Below are 23,442 nucleotides of genomic sequence, written 5' to 3' on the forward strand. Positions count from 1 at the left end.
CATTCGAACATGGCCAATCGCCATTTTAGAACAGTAAATGAAAAATATGAAAGTAAGCAAGTGTAAGAAAAATAAGAAATAAACGACCCTGTTTAACTTTTCTACTGCAGGGCCCTCAGCAAATAAATGTAAACAAAAAATATGGAGAGGTATGGGAAAGACAATCAGGCAAACGAGAGACACGGCAGCATTGAGTAGCTTCCAGGCCTTCGCACAAGTATCAGTGGTGGTGGGTTATTTTATTTAACATTTTACACTGGCGGCAACAGCGCCTGCTTAACTATGGCTGGATCAGGATATCGATTGAAAAGGCATATTTTGTTGCTAACTTTTGCACCGCTTGGCATATCTGGACAAAATTTTCCGAAAATAAAAAAGTATCCACTGTGGGTTCTTCATGAACAGTTTAGTGCAGAGCCATCAAGCGGAGGCCAAAAGAGTGAGTTCAACAGGTGAACCACTGAAGAAATCCGATAATTCATTGACGTGGAAGCGAAGTAACCACCTTCTCACAAATCCCACTCCCCAGGATAGTGCACGCCCCCTCATTCTATTCCATTACAAGGCGTTTGAAACCTTGAAGAGACATTTTAATGTATTTTGGATTTCGTAATAAAATTATTTTTTTACATACAGTTCTCAGATGAGCAATTTTAACACTGAGGAGTGCCGTGCGTGACAAGTTATTTCCTTGCTGTGATGATCAGCAATAAGGTCCGTCTTACCAAATCTCCAACAATAGGAACTCGGACACAAAAATATTTAATTGCAAGCAAATGAAAAATCCACTATGCTAACCGGTAGACAAGCAGGTGCCCAATACTTACTGAAAGTTTGCTTTTGAGGGTGGGAATTCTAACAAATTAACTTAGGCAAAACAGCCAAAATACCTTACATTTAAACCACAAACAAGCTTGCAACAGCAAGTAAATATACTAAAATGCAGATGCTTGAAGTTTGTCAGACACTGGTGAATATAAGGAGGCATGCAAAGAAAGGATTTTGAGCAAAGGCAGTAAAAGCAGCACACGCAGCTCTTAACACAGCATGCCTGGAAAAACGAGATCATTCTCTTTAGTGTTTTGCATGGTGTCACAGGGATGGGGTAAATTATATCAGTTAGTGACTGACTGTTAGGCATGTGCGATGGATCTACATGATCATGTCTACAACCTTCGCTTCCATACAGGAACTATTTATGAACATCAGGTTTTGCCCCGACGAAGTGCGCTTCTTTTGAAGAATAGGTGTACTTGTGAGAAGTAAACAAGCATTCAGTGGCGATATAGTTAACAAGGGGGACCCGATAGAGGTAGCTTAGGACCACGGGTATTCATGTAATTGTAAGAACAATGGTCCTTAGCATAATCTAAATTAAGAAAAACTGTTGCAGCATAGACTTCAATGAGACCTATGTGTATTCCTCCTGAGTCCAGCCGGACAAAGGAACATTTATTCTAAATTTTTTGAAAAAGTTGAAATAGGGAAATGAAGAGTGATGAAACAAGGGCACAATCCTGTACCAAGTTTTCAAAAAGAGAAAAGAAAGTCAGATTAAAGTAGAAAGGAATGGCAGGCAAAAGGCTTTAGGAGCAAACGAGGGGGCTTACAATAATCGACTTAAGTAAGCACAGCCCAGCAGAAACCACAAAACATTTTCACAGTGGATAAAATGTGGTACTGTTCTAGAAAGTCGACGACGTTTCGATCCCTAGCTCCTAGTGCAGTGGGATCATCATCAGGACTAAAATTTGAGAAGGAGTTGCCTGGTATAAATTACAATGCCTGTTGTCATAAATAAGGGAAGGAAGGGGAAGAAAACAAACAAAATTGTTCAGCATTTCAACTTGTGACGTACAAAGCAACAACAGTTGTGAGGTCCTAGGACGTGCCTCATGCATTTGGTGAGTTTTGGCGCTCTTGGAACAGTGAACGTTTTGTGAACGCGGGTGTGGAGGGAACATCCCTGTGGAGTGCCAGCCGCAGCCGCTGAGAAGCTTTGAGTACGAGGCTGTGACTCTGGTGAATAGTCGTGAAGGTAGTGGTTAGCGTGCGTGGCCAGGTTGAGCTCATGTGGCTAGATGATGATCATGCGCGGAGCTTCTAAGGTGAGATCATGCCTTTAGATTGTACATCAAGAGAATGGGAGGTAATCATTTGGATAGGACTTGGCCGGAGAAGTTGTTCGTCCATGGCAAGGATTTGGCTTGTGAGGTGAAACTTCTAATGCAGGATGGTGCCCTTCTTACAAAACAAGACACAGTTAAAATAAACCAATTACCTACGAGTGTCGGCGGGAGAAGCTAATCACAGTCGCGGCAAGGCTTAAGTGAGCAGAGCGGTCAGAAGCTCAAGGCGAACACTATGCAGCAGAGTGGAGTAAATTATGCATCAAGAAAAGGTAAATTATGCAGCATAATGGGACACATTTTGAAATAGTATTTCATTATCTTTTTAAACATGGTTACACTGTCTGGGAATTGGTTGCACCTCATTAGTACCATTTTAATAGCCAAATAAAGCAAAAAGCAACAAAAAGGTGACCAGTCCAGCTTTTCAAAGGGCCTTTTGGTGCAGGGCAACACGCGTCACTTAATTTTTTTGTAATGTTTGAACCCTTTGAGCTAGAAACAAACTTTTTCTGTTTAAGTCTGCAGATTATGCAGATAATGAATTATGTGGCAAATGTTTCATTTCTATAATTATGCTAAAAATCACCACGGCCACACAATCGCATAATTCCAGTGGCCCAGATTATATACTCCTGGATAAACGCTCACTCCATAGCCTGACAGACTCCATCCATCCATCACACTTTCTGATCATGGCCCTGTCTCTTGCATGCTAGCAGGTATAGCTTCCAGGAAGCACAAGGCTGAAAATACCTGGCGACTTCTTGATCACCTCTTGAGAGACCCAGTGACAGTCACTAACGTTAAAAAGAGGATTGAAGACTACCTTTGTTACGTTACCGGGGAAGTAAGCGCGGCCACCCTCTGGGATAACCAAGGCGGTTCTACAAGATAACTTCATAGCAGAAGCTGCACACCTCTGAAAATTATAAAACAAGCTGCACCTCAAATTAGGCTTGAGAGCGAGAATAAGAGAGCCCACTCTGTGACACTATGGGGTGAAATAATCTTAGTTTGGGGAAAACTAAGAACTCTCGAGGCGGACAGGTCGGCATACCTACTGACAACTCAACATTAAGTACTATGAGCTTAGTAATACATCAGGCAAAATGTTGGTAAACCTCTTGTGGGCTTGTCACGCTAAAGCCGCCATACCAGAAGTTAAATTCCTTGGGTGGACAAACGTGTACAGGAGACAACAAGGTGCTGTCACTCCTTTTACACCCACCTGTACACTAAAGAGCAAACAGACCCCCGGGTGCGCTAACAATATCTTGCGGAAGCCCAGTTACCGCAGCATAGAGAAAAATTTGAAAAGCCGTTAGAGAAGAAGGAAATCCTCATACCGATTTTTAAGCTACGATCCTCCTAAGTGTCAGGTCCCGATGGTCTCACAGCAGCTTTGTAGAAATGCTTCACCCCCATAGTAGTGCCGTACTTCATAAAGCATTTCAGCAGATAATCTAGTCCGGGAGGGTTACCCCTAGCATGACAGAATGCAATATAGTCCTGATTCTCAAGCCTAACAAAAACCCTAACGAATGCGGATCCTACCACCCTCCCCCTCTACATGGATGTAAACATTTTTACCAAAATAGCCACCCTGAGACTCCAGCCCCGGATAGAGATATTGATATACCCAGACCAATCGGGCCTTATTCAAGTGCATCAAGCTAGCAACAATACCCATCTGCTCGATATTGGAACCAGAGGTATTAAGCAGTCTATCATTGTCACCCTGGATGCTGAAAAAATCTTTAACAGGGTTGACTGGACTGCGGCTTCCTGACCGAAGCCCTGTGAGGAGGAGGAGGGGGGGGGGGGAGAGAGAAATCCGGTTTGGCCAACAAGAACTGAAGTTGACTAGGTTTGTCGATGATATACTCCTGCATACTGGACCATACAGTTTTCCTCCCTCAGGTGCTGGAATAACTTAAGCAATACCACAGCGCCTGGGGTTCAAAATCAACATCACTAAATCCGAAATCTTAAACATTTCCGCCCGCAAACCTAGTTACTACATAGCCCATCTTCAGTCGATCTGCACCGCTTTAATATGGCAGGGCAAAACGGAAAGGATTAGTGGGGCGCAAAGATTGCTGCATCCACAACTAGGGGCCATGGGAATCCTTAAACTGGAACATGATTGATCATACAACAGCTGCAGGACCCCTGTGGGAAATCCCTTGATAGCTCCAACCAGACCGGACAACAATGCTATACATTTCCCCAATCACGAGAGTGACACTAGAGGTCTGGGATAGGGTAGGTCTTAAGCAAAGTCTCACTACATTATTTCCTCTCCCCATTTACACCCCTTTGACAAAGAGCAAATTCACACCCAGCATGACCAGAACTCTGTATGGCAAAAGGCTAGAGGATGAGGAGGGTGTAAAATACGGAGGATTGTGTATATGCAGGGATCGGTCAAATCATTTGAGCAACTAAAAGAGGAGTATAACCTCCTAGAGTCAGAAAAATACAGGTAATTGCAATTACGCCACTGGCTATCAAACCCTAGAATTAAACAAAGAGTGGGAAAGAGCCATTACTCCCTTTGAAAAATACCTATTGCACTATACGGACGACAAACATGCCATTTCCATAATAACTATGCCGCACACTCGGGAGAGAAAGAGGACCTCCCCCAGATCTTATACCGATAGCACTAAACCACAAACCCGTAGCCAAAATGAAGAAAGTGGTAGTTCTCTATGCTGAGGGGAGGAAGGATCCCTTACTCACAAACTTTGGGTCTTGTTCCAAAATTCAACCCTTCTGGTCCTTGATACGGACCACAATCGAACATAGAACTTGATCGGACAGGACAAAATGCACAGAGGTCATTCTATTGAGACGCCCCATACCAAATATCTACCCACTTTAAGGCACACTAGGCAAACTGATATCGCATCTCCTACTTGCAATCAAACTATACTGGGCCTCTGGGGTCAGCAAACTCCGCCATCCAAGCATAAATGGATTTAAAGACTGTGGTGGATTTTAAGCATGGAAAAAATGGCTGAAACTGGCATGGGAAGAGGCAAACGCTTTCAGTAAACAATGGGGCCACCTACAGGACTACTTTAGCAGAGACTTTAGAATGATCATGCGCAAAGCAACAAAGCATTGAAACTCCTGGTCACCTCTAAGCTTAATGATTATTACACTACGATCTGTCATCATATAGGTAGAGTCCAGTCACGGTCACAGCTGGTGCTCACAGTAAGAACTCCGTCACATCAACTTGATTTAGATACAGGAGCAGCGGGGTTAGTTGGGCGAAGACAGCTGAAAGGGGGGGTGAGGGGGGGGGAGGGAATGGTTTAGGAACTGCCTTTTCACTTTCGGGCTTGATATACCCATTTATATAGCCCAATGGAAAGTTGAACACGGCAACAAAGTGTTAAAAAAAGTATTTAAAACATAGAAGATGTACCAGAACTTTGGAATTGTGTGATGCAGTTCTACAGCCAAGAAAACGAAGGTACACAAATGACTCCAATTTCAGCAACAGCTACAATGAGTGTCTTTAGGTAGAGCTTCCTGATTATTTTCCCCTACCCTGATTCTCACAATAAATACAAGGGTGAGAGAGGTCCCGTTTCATGGTCAGGCACTGGTGGGAGCTGCAAGGTACCAACACCAGTTCAGAAATGAAATTAAAAAACAACAAACGAGAAAGCCAAACAGCACCAGTCTATTTAGAGCCCGATCAGTAACAACTAGCAAAAGTGGCAATATTCTAAAACACATACATATGGCTCATAAAAGCAGCATGAGCTAGGGGGGGTGGGGGAGGTGAAAGCAAACTCACTACTACTGCAGACAACCAGATGCTCCACTAGCAAAATGGCTGGCCCAGCAGTAGGAAAACAGCAGTAGGGAAGCTGGTGGGTGAGCTGTAAGTAAAGTGAATGGGGGGGGGCGTTCACTTTATTGTACTGGCTCCAATAAAGTTAGAGCTACCTGAATACGTTCAATACCAGGATAAACAGAGGAGCTAGGGTAGCAGGGCAGGCGGACAGCCACAGACCAGCAGGAGGAGTAAGAGTAAAATAGCGAGTATGGAAAGGAATGCAAGGAGAGAAGCAGCAAACAAAAGTAAAGGAAAAAACAAAGGAGAAAAAAAAAAAACATGCATTCCCATAGAATGCAGGAACAAAGAAAAAACAATTGGTCCAATAACAGCCGTGGAAGGATACAAGTCACCCACTTGAAAGGATGATAAACAAGCTATGTTCCAGCAGAGGGACAGGAACACAAAGGAAAGCCAGAGAATAAAGTAATGTGCTGGCCAAAAGCCCACTGTGTTGGTATTGCCCACAATAGGTTTTTAACAACATACAGCTACAAGACAACTCATCCATTGGCTGTCCCCTGCTCTCCAATGTCCCATGCTCACATGTTAAATTTGTCCAAAATGGAAATAATCTTTCCTGACACCTGCCTTCCACCCACACAAATCCTATCCAATTCTCAATAGACTTCATGAATGTAATCCATTGATCAGTATGAAAACCTTCATAAGAAAAACAGTTGCATCACTCAGATCTCAGTCAATGGATATTCAGAAAACATCTCTTGGCACACAGCAAGGACACATATTTCAACAGTACATTTGGCTACTGTAAGAGTCTTCTAGTAACTTCAACCCATAATCTTTCACTAAAATGGACAAGATTCAAAATCTCATGACAATGGCAGCTTTTGCATTCTACCCAGACCCACCTCAATTTCACAGACCTGGATGCAATCACCAGGAAAGGAGCTCTAGAATTGATCCTGAAATTCATAAAACTTCAACTCTCTAAAAGTTAGGTCTTAATTCCTAACCTATTCTTTGCCAATGATAATCTCCTAGCTGTAACCAAACATCCATATACAGCGCATCAGTCTCAATAGTTTCCATTAATGGGAACACTAGCCTGAAACCCCCTTCTTGATGAGAATCTCAAATCTGTTAACATCACACTAGTGTTCAATAACTCATATTACAATAATCTCCTTAAATTACCTAACTCCACATTATCTGTTACTGTAATTATGTTTATGTGCATGATAAATTCATGAACATGCCCCAACTTAATATCCATCAACCCAAAACTGTTACAACTCTATATGTGGAAATAATATTGCAATGAACAGGATTTATTGTTGAAATGGTATGCTATTCACTGCAAATAAAAATAGATATTGCATTCAAATATATGGTAACTGCCTTTTACCAAAAATAATTGGAATATCCCAAAAGATTGAGATCGAGAGGCATATTTTAGAAAGAAGACTTTACCCAAAAAAACACAAACATTGAATTAGGCAATATGTCACTACTTTGGGATCTATTGGATTTGCCAATGGTAAGCAGGACTAATGAAGGTTGGGGGAGGGGTGGCTGGGACCACAAATGTGCAAGCCTATAAAGTGACATGGATGCATTTTTCCTTATTTATACCAATCAGAGTTGGAAGTAAAACGCACTGAATGGATGGGGGGTGGGGGAGGTGGAACTAATACGGGGGGGGGGGGGTGGAACCAAAAGCGACTGATAAATGGTCACCAGTGGGACGCACGTTTAATAGGTGTCCCTAACATAACTGTGCTCATATTGTTTTGATATCCCTTAGAATCCAACAATAAATATCACTTTGGATTGATCTATAGGGATTTTTTTCTACCGGTGCTGTATCCCAAAATAACCTTAAGGGGGTGAACATATTTCTACCACATGTACTCCCTACAAATAAGTGGGATCTCACGACACTCAAAAGACTGGGGGATCAGCGTGCGGCGAGCCGGTGTACTGCGGCGAGACTTGCCTGGCAGACGGATCTTAACATGGAGATCACAGATGAGATGTGGAAATACTGCTAGCACCAAGAAGGTGTCATTAAATGGCAGACACACATTGGTGCATTTTAAATTCTTGCAGCGTGTATATTATACCCCGGAGAGATTGTATAGGTATGGGCTGCGCCAAACTGCGGAGTGTGAGCGCTGCCACTTCCTTGTTGCGGATTTCATACACATGGCCTGGTACTGTCCGTGGGTCGCCAGCTTCTGGGCGGAGGTTTTCCGAGAGCGAAGTCAGATTTTGGAGGTGGAGATTCTCCCTACTCCATCTTTGGCGCTGCTGGGGTACTCCAGACCCCTCCCGCAGGCGCTGCGCCGCCTGGCGGATATGGCACTGTTGATAGCCAGGAGAGTTGTGGCAATTTGCTGGATGAGAGGACCACTGCCCACTAAAAAGCGATGGGCCAGTGACATGCTGTACTGCAGCACACAGGCGGAGATATACAGTGAATTGTTACCGCCGAAAAGCCGTCCCAAGAATTTCTGGGGGCTGTACAGAACGACTTTGGCATATGGGGACCCTGAGTTGGATAGTCAGGGGGGGGCACAGAATGTGGAACCCAATGTGCACGCATCAGCTGGGGGGGACACTGGATGCGATCAGGACACCGAGGGCGCGCGCCTGTAAGGTTCCCTGTGAAGCCGAGTTGGAGAGGGTGCCTGCATGCGGAGAGAAAGGACAGGTACGTTTCAGGTTTGACTGGGTCAGTTAGGCGAACGGCTCACATTGAGTGTGTGTGTATTGCCAGGGTGTATATAGATCGACTGAGGGAGGACGCTCCTACTGGGTACGTCTGGACGGCGAGATGGCAGACGTGGGCATATGCAGCAGAGAGACGGGAGGAGACAGTGCGTGTGCGGTAGGCTGGGGGGTTAGTGATAAGGCTGGAACATTCAGGGGTTATGTCAGATTGGCGGGCTGTGGAGGGCACGTGGGTACTCCTGCTTAGCGATTGCACACTACCATGGGGTATGGGGGCAGACACAATTCTGGCTGACGTCGCAACCATGCTCGGGTTTTTCTCAGTACATGATTGTTGCAACGCCGCCGGTCCCTCGGGATGTCGGCTAAATGGCTGTGTAAGAGTGACCTCAACTGCCCGCGCGAGGAGCTGTGCCTTCGCGTTGAAGTGTGCCGGGAGGGCGATGCTACCTGTACTGTTCCTTTATGTTAATAAAGGTTTTTGAAACTAAAAATAAAAAAAATAAGTGGGATCACATATGCCCCCCTAAGAATGTCAGACGGGTGACGTAAACTCTATGATAAAGCATGACACCTAGGTTGGTGGGCGAGGAAGTGCCTTTAAATTTGATGAAATTCACACATTAAAGTAGCAGATATCAATGAAAAACTTAAATACATCTGGGGGTATTCTCTAGTCCAGATTGCCTATTATCATTTCGTAGGGGACGCCTGGGGGGACGCAATCCTTGGATTGCCCACTACTCTCCGTCCCCTCCGTTGAGAAATTAAGATTTACAATTCTTAAACACATTGTGCAATAACACATTGACCAAAAACATTTTCAAAACCAAAATCTAATCACAGCAAAATTCATACCATTTTATATTTCATTAATTGGATGAAAATGTGTGGTTTTAGATAGGAATTTCGCTAGCATTCAATATTAGACATTCTGAATATTTTGGATCTGCATAAGCCTCCCATCCGAGGAAATGTAGCTACATCTTACATTTTTAAAAGCCATGCATCTGGGGGAAACGAGACTGATAGTGTGTGCTCAAACCAACACACGGCAGCCCCAAAGGGCCTCCCCAATGATAATGCACTTTAATAACTGATTCTAAATACAATAACTTTCGCAAGAACCTCAAGAAATCTGCTCAAACCAACCCTCAAAATCAAAGGAATCAGCAGTACAATACACACCAGGTGGCTCACCTACAAAAAGCATGGCCAGGTCGATATCTTGGAGAGCGAAATAGTCCAAGTACCAGAAATTATGTATAATTCAAGGAAGATGTAAATTGTGGTTATGCAGCTTTTCCCTCTGTCCAAGACCCCAAACAATACTCCATTCCAATTCGGACAGTGGCAAAGTTATAGATAGACAAATTATTTCACTTTTGATTAGAAGAACAAACAGGAATACACGCCTCGCATAGGTTTACCCCGCCCCCCCCTTCTTATTTAAAATATTAACAGAAAAACGTGTACTGAAGCAAGGTAACAGTTTGTAAACCAACCTCAAATTCGTTGAAGAAAATTCCATCAACTTGAAATGGTAAAGCAGACATAATTCCAAGAGCACCAATGAGTTCTCTTCTCACACCTTTATATATATATTTTTTTAAAAGTCTTGTGTAAAAATCAAAGGAAAAAAGTTCAAATGCACTTACCCTCTTATAGGATCCAGCGCAATTGCTCTTGGTTGGTCCAGCTCTTGCCAAAACAGCACTTTCCTCAAAGTTCCATCGAGATTTGACACTTCAATCCTGTTAGTTTCAGAATCGGTCCAATAGAGTTTTGCTCCAAGCCAGTCACAAGCCAACCCATCCGGTGAAACAAGTCCAGAAATAACCACGCTCTGCAAAGCACCAGTCTTGTTGAATTCTATACGTTTAATAGCTTCTTCACTTACATCGCTCCAGTATATCAAGCCCTGTAAAAACACAAAGTCCACAGCGGCCGCATCCTCCAAACCGCTGACCACCACTGTGGCATTCCCTTTGCCACCAGAGGCATCCACCAACTGAAGGTCACGCCGATTAGCATATAACAGCAATGGTGACGCTGTCGAAGGAGCAAAGGAAAAGTTAGAACATGTTAGTTCAGGTCACTAACATTCAAACCAATGCAGCTAGTATAAAAAGCTGAAATAAACCATTCCATAACATTCAAATATCTGAACTTTAGACAAATCTACCTGTTCATAGTTAAGGTCTGTGCCTCATTAAATCTATATAGCTCTTCAGAACTGCAATAAGAGAAACTTTGGCGACACAAAAAGTGTACATTAAAATACCCACAAAAGGTGCCAGTCATCTATGCAGTCACAACAATTAGAGTCCCACAACACTGTCCATCAATGTGCCCCAGTACTGCTCGGGGGAAGCAGCGTTGCATGCCCAATTAAGACCTGGAAAGGTAAAATCAAGGTTACTATTAAAGTATGAACTTAACCAAGATTTGTTGGTTAAGGCCCATTTTGTTTGGTCATGAGATACTCCAAACTCTGTTAAGGGCAGGGAGCTCTGCACTGCACAAAGAATGTAGAACGATCACTAAAACTGTGATGACTAAGTATAGCATCATCTACATCCAAAGAACAAAGCATACAGATTTCTAGATTGGCTACACAAACAGACAAAAAGAATTACCATAGGTCAGTTTGCTCCTCTGACTATGCCTCTGACTAATGGTGTGCAAAAGAATCGTTATTTCATACTGATACGAAACATCTGGAGCCACAGTTCTGAGCCAGCAACCACTAGTCTATCTTTTAAGGAAAATGGCATACAAACCAATCATGCCACTAGCTAGGAAACACATTAGTTAGTGTGACTGAGTTCATCATCATGAATGACATTTTACCAATTTTATTAAAATAAAGCATATCTCCATGCATGAGGATTTCTTCAAAACATTAAGTGTGTTTAATTGCAGAATTAAAAATTTCCAATTTGGGAGATACAGTACCAAAAACCTACATTATAGAGAGCTTCACCCCTCAGCTGCATCAGTGATCATTGACCACCTACAGGCTCCACAAAACATGACTACATTGCAGTAGACCATGTAAGCAGCACCTGAAGCACAGCGAGTCTGGGTTTATTTGGCTGGGTGTGGTCCCCCACCAAAGAGTTATGCAGACTCCTAGTTTATTCAGTCCCAATTAATTATTTCTTGAAAACTTCATAGACAGCAAACATCAACCACCAAAAGACAAGCAAAATGTGCTATGTTTCAATTAATTTGTGGTTTGCAGAACCAAAATCTTTAAGCACAAATAGACCTTTATGAAAGGAGTCTGCTAGTTCAAACAAGATCTACATTATCGATTACAGTTATTATAGATTCCTGTAATGTCAACTGATGCAACTAATACTCGAACTTAGAAAACATACTGAATCTGTATTGCATCAATGCTGGATAGTTAATTAAAAAAAAAAAGAAACTTAATATTCACACCAAGGTGACCGCTGTAACCATTGAGAAAAAGTCAAGAAACAAGTTAGAATGTATTCCAACATTAAAGCTCCTCAGCAGGGTAATGGGGGTTGCTATACAAGACCCAGTTTGTAAGCAAATTTCAGCATCACAACTGGTTCCTATTCTAAACTTACAATCAAATGATTCACGAGTAAAACAGGTTACGCTTTTGGCATTGCCGTTGTGAACTTTGAGGCAGCAATGGGAGGATACGGATGTATTGAAAAAAAGCCCTACTTAACATCTCCCTTAAACCATTTAAGCCCATATGGAAGAGAGGGTGAATAATTCAACCACTTAAATTGGTCATCAATAGATCTCGTTACCACCAACAGGTCTTATTAAAACAAAAACAAAAAATGGACTACGCAAGCCCTCCTTATTGACAAATGACTTCAGCATTCATAACCTGATATACAAAAAGCCTTACAACCAGTAGGATTCATCAGACATATTCTCAGCTCAGAAACTCAATCGATCTGTGTTCAAATGATAAATGCTGTTAACTGAATATTGCAGACCGCCACAGCGGCCTTAACCCCTTGTACAATTAGGTCAAAATTAAAAAGAGGTAAATACCAAAGATTTGATTCTCAGTTTATCCATCCAGATCAAATAAAAAAAATGAGTACACCACCATAAGCTCTACCCATCATTAAAAGTATCAATTTTATTTAAATCCAGCTTGACAGCACAGCTGCTGTCGGCCATGTTATAAACCTACAAAAGGGTTTTCAGGAGTATTTAAAAGAAGGACTTTGGCTCTGCCCACATGTCCGTAGCCAGGTGTACGTTTTGAATGGGCAGATGTGGGCTTCCACAGAAAAAACATAATTTATCCAGAGCTGCCTGTGCCAGCAGCAATATGACTGCCTGAGCTTGAACTTTCGGGGGCACACATATGGAATTGTGATGTTGTTAAAGTGTCTTAGATAACTAGATAACAAACAGTGCTTTTTTTCCCCCCATCAGCAGCACAGATGGGAGGAAGAAGAGCACTCCCTTTCCTTCTACCGTTAACTTTAGACTTCAGTTTGTGTTTAAGAGCAGTATGGGATGCCCAAGGACACACTAATCTAAATGTAGTTTTAGGTCTGGCTTGACAGTGCAGCTGTGATCGAAAAAAGTTTCCAAAGTACTACTGAAAGAGGCTTAAGCTCCACCCACATGTTGATTCTCTGGAGTACAAGATTTGATTGGTCGAAATGTAAATGCTTCCACTAAAACTGCGATGGGACGCCCCCGGGTAGCTACGCGCTTTATAAATCCTAAAATAAATAAATAAAAATAAATAAAAAAGAAGACTACTTGTTTTACACTTTGTGGCTTGTGGCAAAGCTATACTTGATACAGCAGAACGTATTAGGCTTAGAGCCATGATCATTTGGTTATTATCACATGCTATAGGCTGGACGTATTCAACATGAAACGCATATGTTAAAGTCAATAGGCATTTAAGTGTTGATTACTATTACTCTATATTAAAGACTACAGATGGGGATTTTGTTACATGGAATCTTACAGATTACCATAGTAGGCAAGGGTTTTGGTATTGGTTACCCAATGTGACAAACCATTATTATAGGTTTGCTCTGTGAGAATCCTTGTTATGCCTTTCTACACTGGCTGTGCAAATATTTCACCTCATTAGTGCTAGTTTAACAATCAAATAAAGAAATAAGCAACAGAAAGATGACCGGTTAACCTATGCAAAGGGCTTTTCACTGCACAGGAACACATGTAGCCATATTTTAATAACTTTTAATCCGTTTGTGCGACAATTTTCAGGTAAAATCAATTTTGCAGCAGATGATAGATAGAAAATGCAGCAAATCCATAATTATGAGGAAAACCTCAGCAGCTACAGAATGGCATAATTCCAGTGGCCCTTTGTATACCTTTGTAATTTTATGACTGTGTGCCTGATAATTGCGTTCTGCAAAAGTTTACGGTCAATGTATGTCTGCTTTTGCTATGGTGATAGGATGTAGGCCTGATTGGCACACTGGGAAAGGGTATGACCAATGCCATAGGTTTTGTCTGTTTATTAAGAGACGTTATGAAAAAAGCAATTGGCCTATCTTGGTTAATGATCTATTATAGCCAGTAAGACTTTAACAGTTGGTTATCATTACATTGTGTTACAAGCTCACAGACCAGTATTTTGTTACATGTAATCTCACAAATTACTGTAGTAGGCATGGGTTTTGGCGTTTGACAAAGCCTGGGGGTTTTCACTGTGATAAATCTTGTTAGGCGCTGTTAAGTGGATGGATATTTTTTTTCAAGCTGTAATGTTCTCTACAAGTTTGTAAATGTATGCATGATGGTTTCCAGTTTATGTGCACCTGATCATTTGAATAGGTAGGTGTTGTGAAAGGTTAAAAAAAGCTATAGGCTTCACAAGCTTATTGGGAAAAGTAATGTCAGATGTTTTTGGTTTGTTCTGCCGATTATAAAACGTTATGGCAAAGCTAGCAGGCCTGTCCTACGTATGAAATATGTTTTAAAAACAATATGATTTTAAGAATAGATGGTTATTACAATGTATTAAAGACTGCAGGCAGATAGTTTCTTACATGGTATCTTACAGATCATTGTAGTAGTAGGACTATATTCCTATGGATGCCTTGTGGGAAAGCTTAAGCCCAGTACAGAAGGCCTCAGTTGGTTATGTTTACACGCAAATATTAACAACTCAAGGCACGATTGTTTCACTAGGAAATCAATCTCTCCAGTGCCAAACGAGGTCTGTTTATCATGAAAGGTAATGGTAAAACACAGTAGGCCTGACACACTGATTGTGAAAAGAATATGTTAATGTCAGGTCACTGGAATTATGGGGCACAAGAGGGCCAAATTATGTGACAGTTGACTAAATTATGCAGCAATAAAGGCCAAATTATGCGGTTAATGTGACAGTATTACTTCAATATTTTGTCATTGTACCAATGTTAACATAGTCTTAGCTAAGATTTCAACACTCAAATACAGAAATACGCTACTGGAAAGTGAACAGGGCATTGCACTGTAACCTGTCACTGTGTTTTAAGTAACCTTTCATCCATTTGAGCGAGAAGCACGTTTTTGTTAAACTCTGCTAAGTATGCAGCACATGATGGATTATGTGGCAAAGGAGGCAAATCCAGAATGAAGTGAAAAATGCTCAGCCAACGTACTGCATAATTCCAGTAGCCCTGGTTAAAGCAGATAGTCGTATACAGGTGGATTGTTATTGCTCTGTATTAAAGCCTACAGATGGCATTTTGTTACATGAAGTGTCACGGATCACCTTCCCAGACAAGAATGTTGGTGTTACTTACCAACTCTGACAAACCTTAGGGGTAGATGATTTGCACTGCAATAATTCTTGCTAGAATCTGCTCTTAGATATCTGCCAGGGTCTTGTAATAAATATATAGCCTTTACGTCAGCTCCTTACTCCCATGGTAATAACCAAGAAAGCTCAACCTCTTGTGAGCGTTCTGCAAGACCCACGTCTGTTAACCAGAAAAGCTGTGGTAGAACTCAGTTGTTGGTGAGACAGTATTTGGTAAACAGACAATGTAGTTTGGTGGTCCTACCCATTGTATTTATTTGTGGCAATAGCAACAGCTTTAAAGGGTACAGACTTTTCCAACAGGTAGCCACTGTAAATTGATCAGACGGCGGGATAGGCCACCCAATCTAGGAAGACCTAGGATGCCGCTAGCTGCAACATTTTGCATCAATTGCATATGCCGTAACAAAAAAAAATAAAGGAGGGAAGGCGCAAAACCAAAGTAATCCAGTATTCCAAATGGTCAGTAAATCGAAGCCTGCACAAGGTTTTTCAAATAAAAATGAGCACTGTGGGACCCTTATCCAGGGCCTCCTGGGGTAGTTAATTTTGCTAATAACAAATGTTTTAATAGGGTGGCTGTAGGAGAGTGGCATCGACTGCATAGTTGCCCCCAACTTTTTGCTGATGTTTTGACTGTTTTATGACTTTAGCCAGGCTGTGGCCCTGCTATCCAGGACCCCAGCCTATCTGCTTCCTCTGTTAAACGATGTGAGTAACCTAGGTACAAACCAATTGGATGCTGAGGATGCCCTGACAGTCCCTTGTAGATGGTACCCTAGGTACCCAGGGCATGGGTCCCTCAGTAGGCCTACCAGGGCTGCAGCACTTATTGTGCCACCCTGGGACAGCCATACAAACTGACACCACCAGACCACTACTGTAGTCTGGGTAAGGTGGTGCTAGCACCCCTTACAGGGATATAGGTACCCTATATCCCACCCCATTACAACACATATACTCTCATAGGTCACCCCTATAGCAGGCTTTGCTAATCCTACAAGGCAGGGAGCTGAGGTATGTGTGAGGGGGGACCCCTACCTGAGTAGGGCCTCTCTACAACCCTCGTAAAATCATTGCTGGGTTGTCTGTAGTGTAGCCATACCATATACTCTTAACCGAATTATAAGTCTATCGCGATAGCGTGATAACTTGAGAATGGCTACACAGAACCATATCGTGTCAAACATGTAGGAATCCTACCCCCAGTCCAGCCATGGGCATGAGGGCACGATTTCCCCCTGCTAGAGGGGCGATATGGGAAAAGCGGCAGAATTTAGACACCAATTTAAAAGTGCACACGTAGTACAAAATGGCTACTACCCGCCACCCACACGACTCTGGCTGGCTGTTGCTGGGGAAAATCCCAGCCTCGCCAGCTGGACAATAGGGCTCCTGTGGCAGGGAGGTGCTAGCATCTCCCCAGACAGGCTATGTGGATTGGAACAGGGTGGGTGCACCATATGTTGCCTTTCAGAGTTGCGCGTAGGCAGCTACAGCGCCTACATTCTGCATACACCGCCTGGAACCGGTTCAGGGGCATCCTGCCCATCGCCCAGGTGGGAAACATACAAAGGGGAGAGGGTGTAGCCACCCTTTCTCGCCTCACCTCTCATTGGTGGACACTACTCTGGATATCTTGGGGATAAAGGTGAATAACGTGGCCCCAGAGCCCCAGAGCCTCAGATTAATCTTGGACTTCACAGACTTGACCTTCGACGAGCTGCTGCCCAGCTGACTGAAGAAATCTCCCTTGGTGTAAAGGAGTTACCCCCCTGCTTGGCAGGCACCTGAAACACTGCAAGTGACCCGGTTGGAACTTCGCTGCTCTTACGAACTTCGTCGACTTCCAGCAACCTCGAGGTGGGTTTCCTAAGCAATCCCAGAGGCCAGTGAGTGTGCACAGCAAACCTGAGCACCGTGGACCACGTGAGTGCCGAGATTCCCAATACCCCAGGACACCGGCCACCTCTTGCATAGCACACGACCCTGACCAGTGGGGAAGTTGTGCTTTGGCCCATTAGTGAGCCAACCACCAAGCAGCAATTGTGCCAAAAATCAGCGCCCTAGCCCCCTCCGGTGGCCCATGGGCTCCCTTTTACGCACTCCATTTTGCTGCCTTTCGCGGTCCCTTGTCTCTCGACTTGTGGGCCAGAGCGGAGGACAATCTCGACATTTAAGAGTTCCCCTGGTTTCTCCAGGCCTGCTCTACAGTCTCTCCAAAGGATACCTCTCACAGACCTCGTGGGTCTGCACCAGTAGCTGATTTGTTCATCTTGCGTGGGTTGCGGTTGCCAAGGCTTAGTGGATCCAATCCGGAAATTAACACCGCAGCGACCCTCCTCCGACGTGGGACAGTCACCCTCCCGAAGCTGGCCTTCCTTGAAGCCTCCCGGAGCCCGTGGCTGCAGATCCAAACTACACCTCTATCCACTTGAAGCACCCGACATTGAAGGGCTCTTTCCTTTGAGCTCCCTGGTCACTGTGCCGTGACCCAGACTCTGTCCCCTCTGCTTTCAGGTTCTTCTCTACAAGATCTACAACTTCAATCTTCACGGCATCATCAATGCTTTTGGCTAGCATCAGTTTTGTACATTTTCCCATTGAAAATCAGCCCGCGACCAGACATCGAAAACGACCTATGCACCCGGCTTCCCTTGGGCAGGTAACAGCGGTACTCTCGTGGTAGTGGGCTCCTCAAAAGCTTAACTCTAAAGTTTTAACTTTGTACTCCTGCTAGAAGTGACTTTAATCTGTTTAAATCAAACCGCGACATTCTCCATAGGCTTTAATAGAGATCCCGATAGCAGCTATTTCCACTGCACGCGCATCCCGTGGGTCCCCTTCCTCATAACCTGGGGTGGATTCTTAAGGGGCCAGCGATCCTAAATGCCCTAGGCATTGTCTGTAGAATTGTTGTGGTTCTTATACCACTTTAATATATGGTTTGGTCCCCCCCTGGGGCCCTATGATTCCTGTGCTATTTATTGTATCTATCGATGCTTGTTTGAATTGTAACTTTGCCTCAGCCTCATAAAGAGACTTGTGGGATTCTGTTTAGAATAAATATATATATTTTATATATATACCTGTGTGGGCTACTCTTTCATTTGGTCATTTAAGAGGTTATCCATAGTAAAACAATAAGTTTAACACTCCTTCAAGACTCAGCCTGAAGGCTGCTCTCCACAGCTACCACTAGGAAAGCTTTCTTTAAAGGTTGTCTTAAACCTATCATCAATAAGAGTCGAATTGGACTGGTGCAAGGTGTCCCTATAACTTGGAGACAGCATATGCCAAGCCAACTTCTCACAGTGGCTGATGTTCCAAAGGAAAAATAGGACTCAATTGTCCGAATGCTCAGTATGTGAAACTTGCCTGTGATGGCTGTCATGGAGATTAACTAATACATAATTACTAGATCTGCATACTACACTTGAAGAGCATTCCGGAATCCAATTGGATGGAGACAGTCTTAGAGCAGAATAGATGCAACGTCACAGGTCATTGCATAGGGCATGGACATTTTTTTTTATTTACAACAGAAGTAATGGACAGTGTTCAATAAATATCTAAATACAGAGAGCGACAAATGAAAAGCATGGTCTTTGTCATCAAGCAATTCTATTCCCAGTGCTCACAAAACAGAATCCATGAAAATCTTCTCATTTCAAAAGATGTCAGTTACTATTGTGTGCTGGGAATGTACTTTTGTTTCAAGGCATTTTAAAAATGTATGTCAGCAACAACAAAATATGTGATTCATATATAAATATCGGAATCTAATAAAAATAAAAGCCACAAATAAAGATTGCCTTTTTTATGCACACCATCTACCATTACAACCCTATCTGTCAGTGATTCCAAATAACAGACCCGATTTTTCCTTTGTGGTTTACTGATCTTTGCGCAAGCCACTGTCTATTGTATAATCCACACTTCCCTCAACTATGTTAGGAGGCCACTGCCTTCTATCTAGGAGGTACAGACTCTGAAAAGGAGATGGTTAGCTAGCAAGGAACTCCCACTGGGCTTCAAATGAACGGTGTGTATCCTCAGAGTTACCAATCAGCTTTTCCATGGCTTATAAACTGCATAATCTTTATAGCATAATAAGATAAAAAGGTGGGAATCCGTTCTATCACTAACAAGCTAAAGCTAACTTCTCCACACCGAGACACTGGATCATCATACACCATTTGAATGGAGACATGCCTCTGTATTCATGCGGTCTTTGTCCCAGCACATACACTCCAGGACCAAAAAGGTACAGGGAAGCAGATCCCCTTACAAAATATTACAAAAGTGTGGGGCATTTCCACCAGATGTGGAGTGTCTATCGCTCCACATCGTCCTCCCCACACAGTGGTGAGGCGCTTCGAAACATGTTATGTATCTGTATTGGGGTGTGGTGCAAATCATACAGGATCTTAAAATGAAGCTTCATACCTATTCCTTAGACTTCGTGCTTTTGCTGAGATCTTTATACCGCTTTCCTTCGCATAATGTCAATCTGTTTCCCTGGGTATTTCTACCATCTGCCCATATGTCAATTTGTGGGTTGTGAACTGTGTTATGAATGCGTACAGTTTGCAACTTTCACTACTACTGTATCTCAAATGGAGTGTGTTCTCTTAGCAGATTTGTCACTGTGGTGCAATGGATAAGTAGTGCATAATGTAGTCTCTCTTCTTCAACTTAGTTGAAATCAGACTTACATTGCAGAAATGTTTATGATCTGCCCTTGAAAGATCAGCCATCACTTCAAACCCCACATCTAGAAGTCATAGGGGTCCGACACCAGGGTAGGAGAGAAATCCCTGCAGAAGTGGATGGGTGTAAAATCGGGAGGGGAATGTGGCAAGGCCCACCACCTTCTCTGCAATCCTGCCGCAAATTATTAACGTTGTGCTAAATAGAGTAGACGGGTACATATTTTGAGGTCTAGCTTTCTTATTAAGCAACATGATATCCCAGAGTTTTCCCCTCACAATGCTCTTCCCACCACGGGCTGATACCGAGAAACCGGTCCCATGATGCTTGTTTCCGGTCCAGAGAGGACCCAGCTTGGCAGTTCGGGCTGGACTTTTCCCATGAGGGGCCGGGTCAAGACTGAGTTGCATATGGCTGGCTCTAAACTGGGGTGGCATGGTGAGCAAAGAACAATTGATTTAACCTAGATCTCTTGACTGGGAGTGAATGTTTGATTTGTTCCACATTCCATTCATCATTTGGGTGTCTTTTGCTTTTTCAACATCACGGAGCGGTCCATATTTACCCATATCATATCAAATTTAGATCACTAGATGATAATCCTTTATTTTGTTCCTACACAATAGGGGAATAGGGCTGCCTAGAAACATTGAGGAAGACTTTAACCTATGTGATAAGTACCTTTCTGGTCAATGATCGAATGATTATCGAAACGCAGGATTTCTGACTACAAAACAATATGTTTTTTCCAACAATCATTCAACTATGTGGAACAGCAACGGAAGCCAAATTTAGGGCCACTACAAGGGCAGACTCCTTGATGATATCCTGTTCATTTAGCAAAAAGATCTGGAACACTTCAGAGATACATTGCATTAACTAATTACAATTTATACACCATCAACTCAACTCCTCTAATATCTGGGAAAAGGTTACATAAAAACCTTATCTTTATCAAAAACAATCTCATACTGACCGGTGAGAGAACGTCCAAGAATAGCCTCAGAATATAAACAATAACAAAAAAAGTAAAGGATTTACTTTGAATTCACATATATTTTAGTTATATTGAAGGACAATAATGCATAAGGCAGCCTACCAGAAAATCCATATTTGCCTTTAAATTCTCCTGGCACATCCTGAGCAGAGATCATTACATTTGGCTGCTTTTCTTACTATTAACCCCAAGAAATAATTAGTCACACACTGACAGGGAATTTTCTTTCGTAGCACCTAGGTTTTGGAATTGGATTCTTTGAATTGCTTTTAGATGTTGGAAAAATGAATTTTTAAAATCAATTGTCTTTTCTTGCATTAGTATTCAATGAACAATACTGCGATGTGCTCTTCCGATAGTCACAAGACGTTTAGATGCAACAGTGCTACACTGATTCAATTAGCATAACATTACAAACAAAGCAGGATTTCTTTCCCAAACCAAGTTTTTGAAATATATAGCTTTCTGGGATCCCCCATGGGTTTCACAGTGGTTTCCACCACAAACTGGAAGTAGGTTGAAAGCACAAAAATTAGGAACAAGCATTTACAATGCAATGGTCTCAGCATTGTTAAAGTTAGAGCTATTGGCATTGCTCATGACATTATTTTTGTTTATGTTTTTGTTTTTAAAACATTTAACCCCTTGGCTGCGGCAGGAATTCCGCCGCAGCGCTGGGAGGGGGGGGGGGGGGTTTGGGGGCAGCGCGGTGGCGCTGTGCTCATGACGGAGCCACTCCGTCATGAGCCACGGTTGAGCTGTGCTCATGACGGAGTGGTTCCGTCATGACTCACTGCGCTAATCGCCCACAGAGGCAGGGAATCAGCGCAGCGTGGGAGGAGCGGCGGCCAACGGCCGCAGCATGACGGAACCACTCCGTCATGAGCATACGGCACCCGTGGCTCATGACGGAGTGGCTCCGTAATGAGCGCTGAAGGGGTTAAAGAAACAGCATTGTTATTTACAATGTCAATAGCTTAATCACTCAAATGCGAGACATATTGCATTTGCACCCACACAGAGCCACCCACCCACACAGAGCCACCCACCCAAACACACAGAGCCACCCACCCCCACACACACACAGCCACCCACACACAGCCACACACACAGAGCCACCCACCCCCACACACACACACACCCAGCCACCCACACACACCCAGCCACACACACACACCCAGCCACACACACACACCCAGCCAGCCACACACACCCAGCCAGCCACACACACAGAGCCACCCACACAGCCACCCCCCCCACACACACAGCCACCCACAAACACACACAACCACCCACACACACCCACGGGTGCTGGCGTGCCCTACATGCATTGTCAATAACTGCTGCAACACTGACAGGGGCAGTAGCATTGAAAGCTGCATTCTGGTGCCTGGGGTGCCCAGGATTGTGAGAGATCGGCAGCGGCCTGTATCATTGCTCTCCTAAAATGGCGGATTGGGATTAGCCCGAATCGGACAGCTTACCGCAAACCCTGCAGAGGGCTAATGTTAAAAATGTTGACTCATGTTTAAACTAATTGACGATCTGGTTTTCAGTGAACAATAGTCATCCGCTTTTAAATTACTTATAACAAACTGCTTCACAATTGCTGATTGACAGTGTATACCGCATGCATATTTATGTGTGTGCGCCCCATCCTTCTAAATTAAATTCTGCCTTTGCAGTGTAATTGAACCCTCATTTTATAATGTATTGGGTGCGCGGCTTTTGTGGAGAAGCAGAGATTCTCATATTGTTTTTAATCTAAGCTATTGGTATTGTGGTGAAATTTATGATACATTGGTCAGCAGATGGCAAGGCGCCCATTACTGGCTGCTTGGCAGACAACTTTATGACACCAACATTAGAAACACAGAACACAACAGGGAGAACCCTTAACACACCTACCGGTTTTGAAGATTTTGTATGCAATGTGGACGGTAAACTTGGCATTTGGGAAAAAAAATTTTTTCCATATTTTAAAAGTTTTATCGTATTGTGTTCATTATAATATGCAAATGCTCGGGCCCAGCTTCTAGGCGTAACATATGTTAAAAGAAAGACAAATCAGATGAACAACCAGGCTGTAAAAAATATGGAGAGCGTAGCACTTGTAATGAACAGAAATACTTTGATTCCGAGTGATGGCTTTGGAGTAGGGAGTGTAAAACATGACGTGTTCGGTTTATGAAAATAGAAGGGGGGAAAAGAGATTTTTCATTAGCAGGTACCT

At 43.1% G+C, this 23,442-nt stretch overlaps 1 protein-coding gene across 1 annotated transcript in view; it reads right to left on the reverse strand.

The window, feature by feature from the left end:
- LRP6 (LDL receptor related protein 6) overlaps positions 1-23,442 on the reverse strand; it is an 880,431-nt gene that overhangs the window by 835,600 nt on the left and 21,389 nt on the right. Inside the window, exon 2 of the mRNA XM_085652091.1 lies at positions 10,347-10,740. Coding sequence (XP_085508217.1) covers positions 10,347-10,740 — 394 coding nt within the window. The remainder of the gene's footprint in view (positions 1-10,346; positions 10,741-23,442) is intronic.

This window comes from Triturus cristatus, chromosome 4_1 (genome assembly GCF_964204655.1).
Source record: "Triturus cristatus chromosome 4_1, aTriCri1.1, whole genome shotgun sequence".
NCBI classification, from domain to species: Eukaryota; Metazoa; Chordata; class Amphibia; order Caudata; family Salamandridae; genus Triturus; species Triturus cristatus.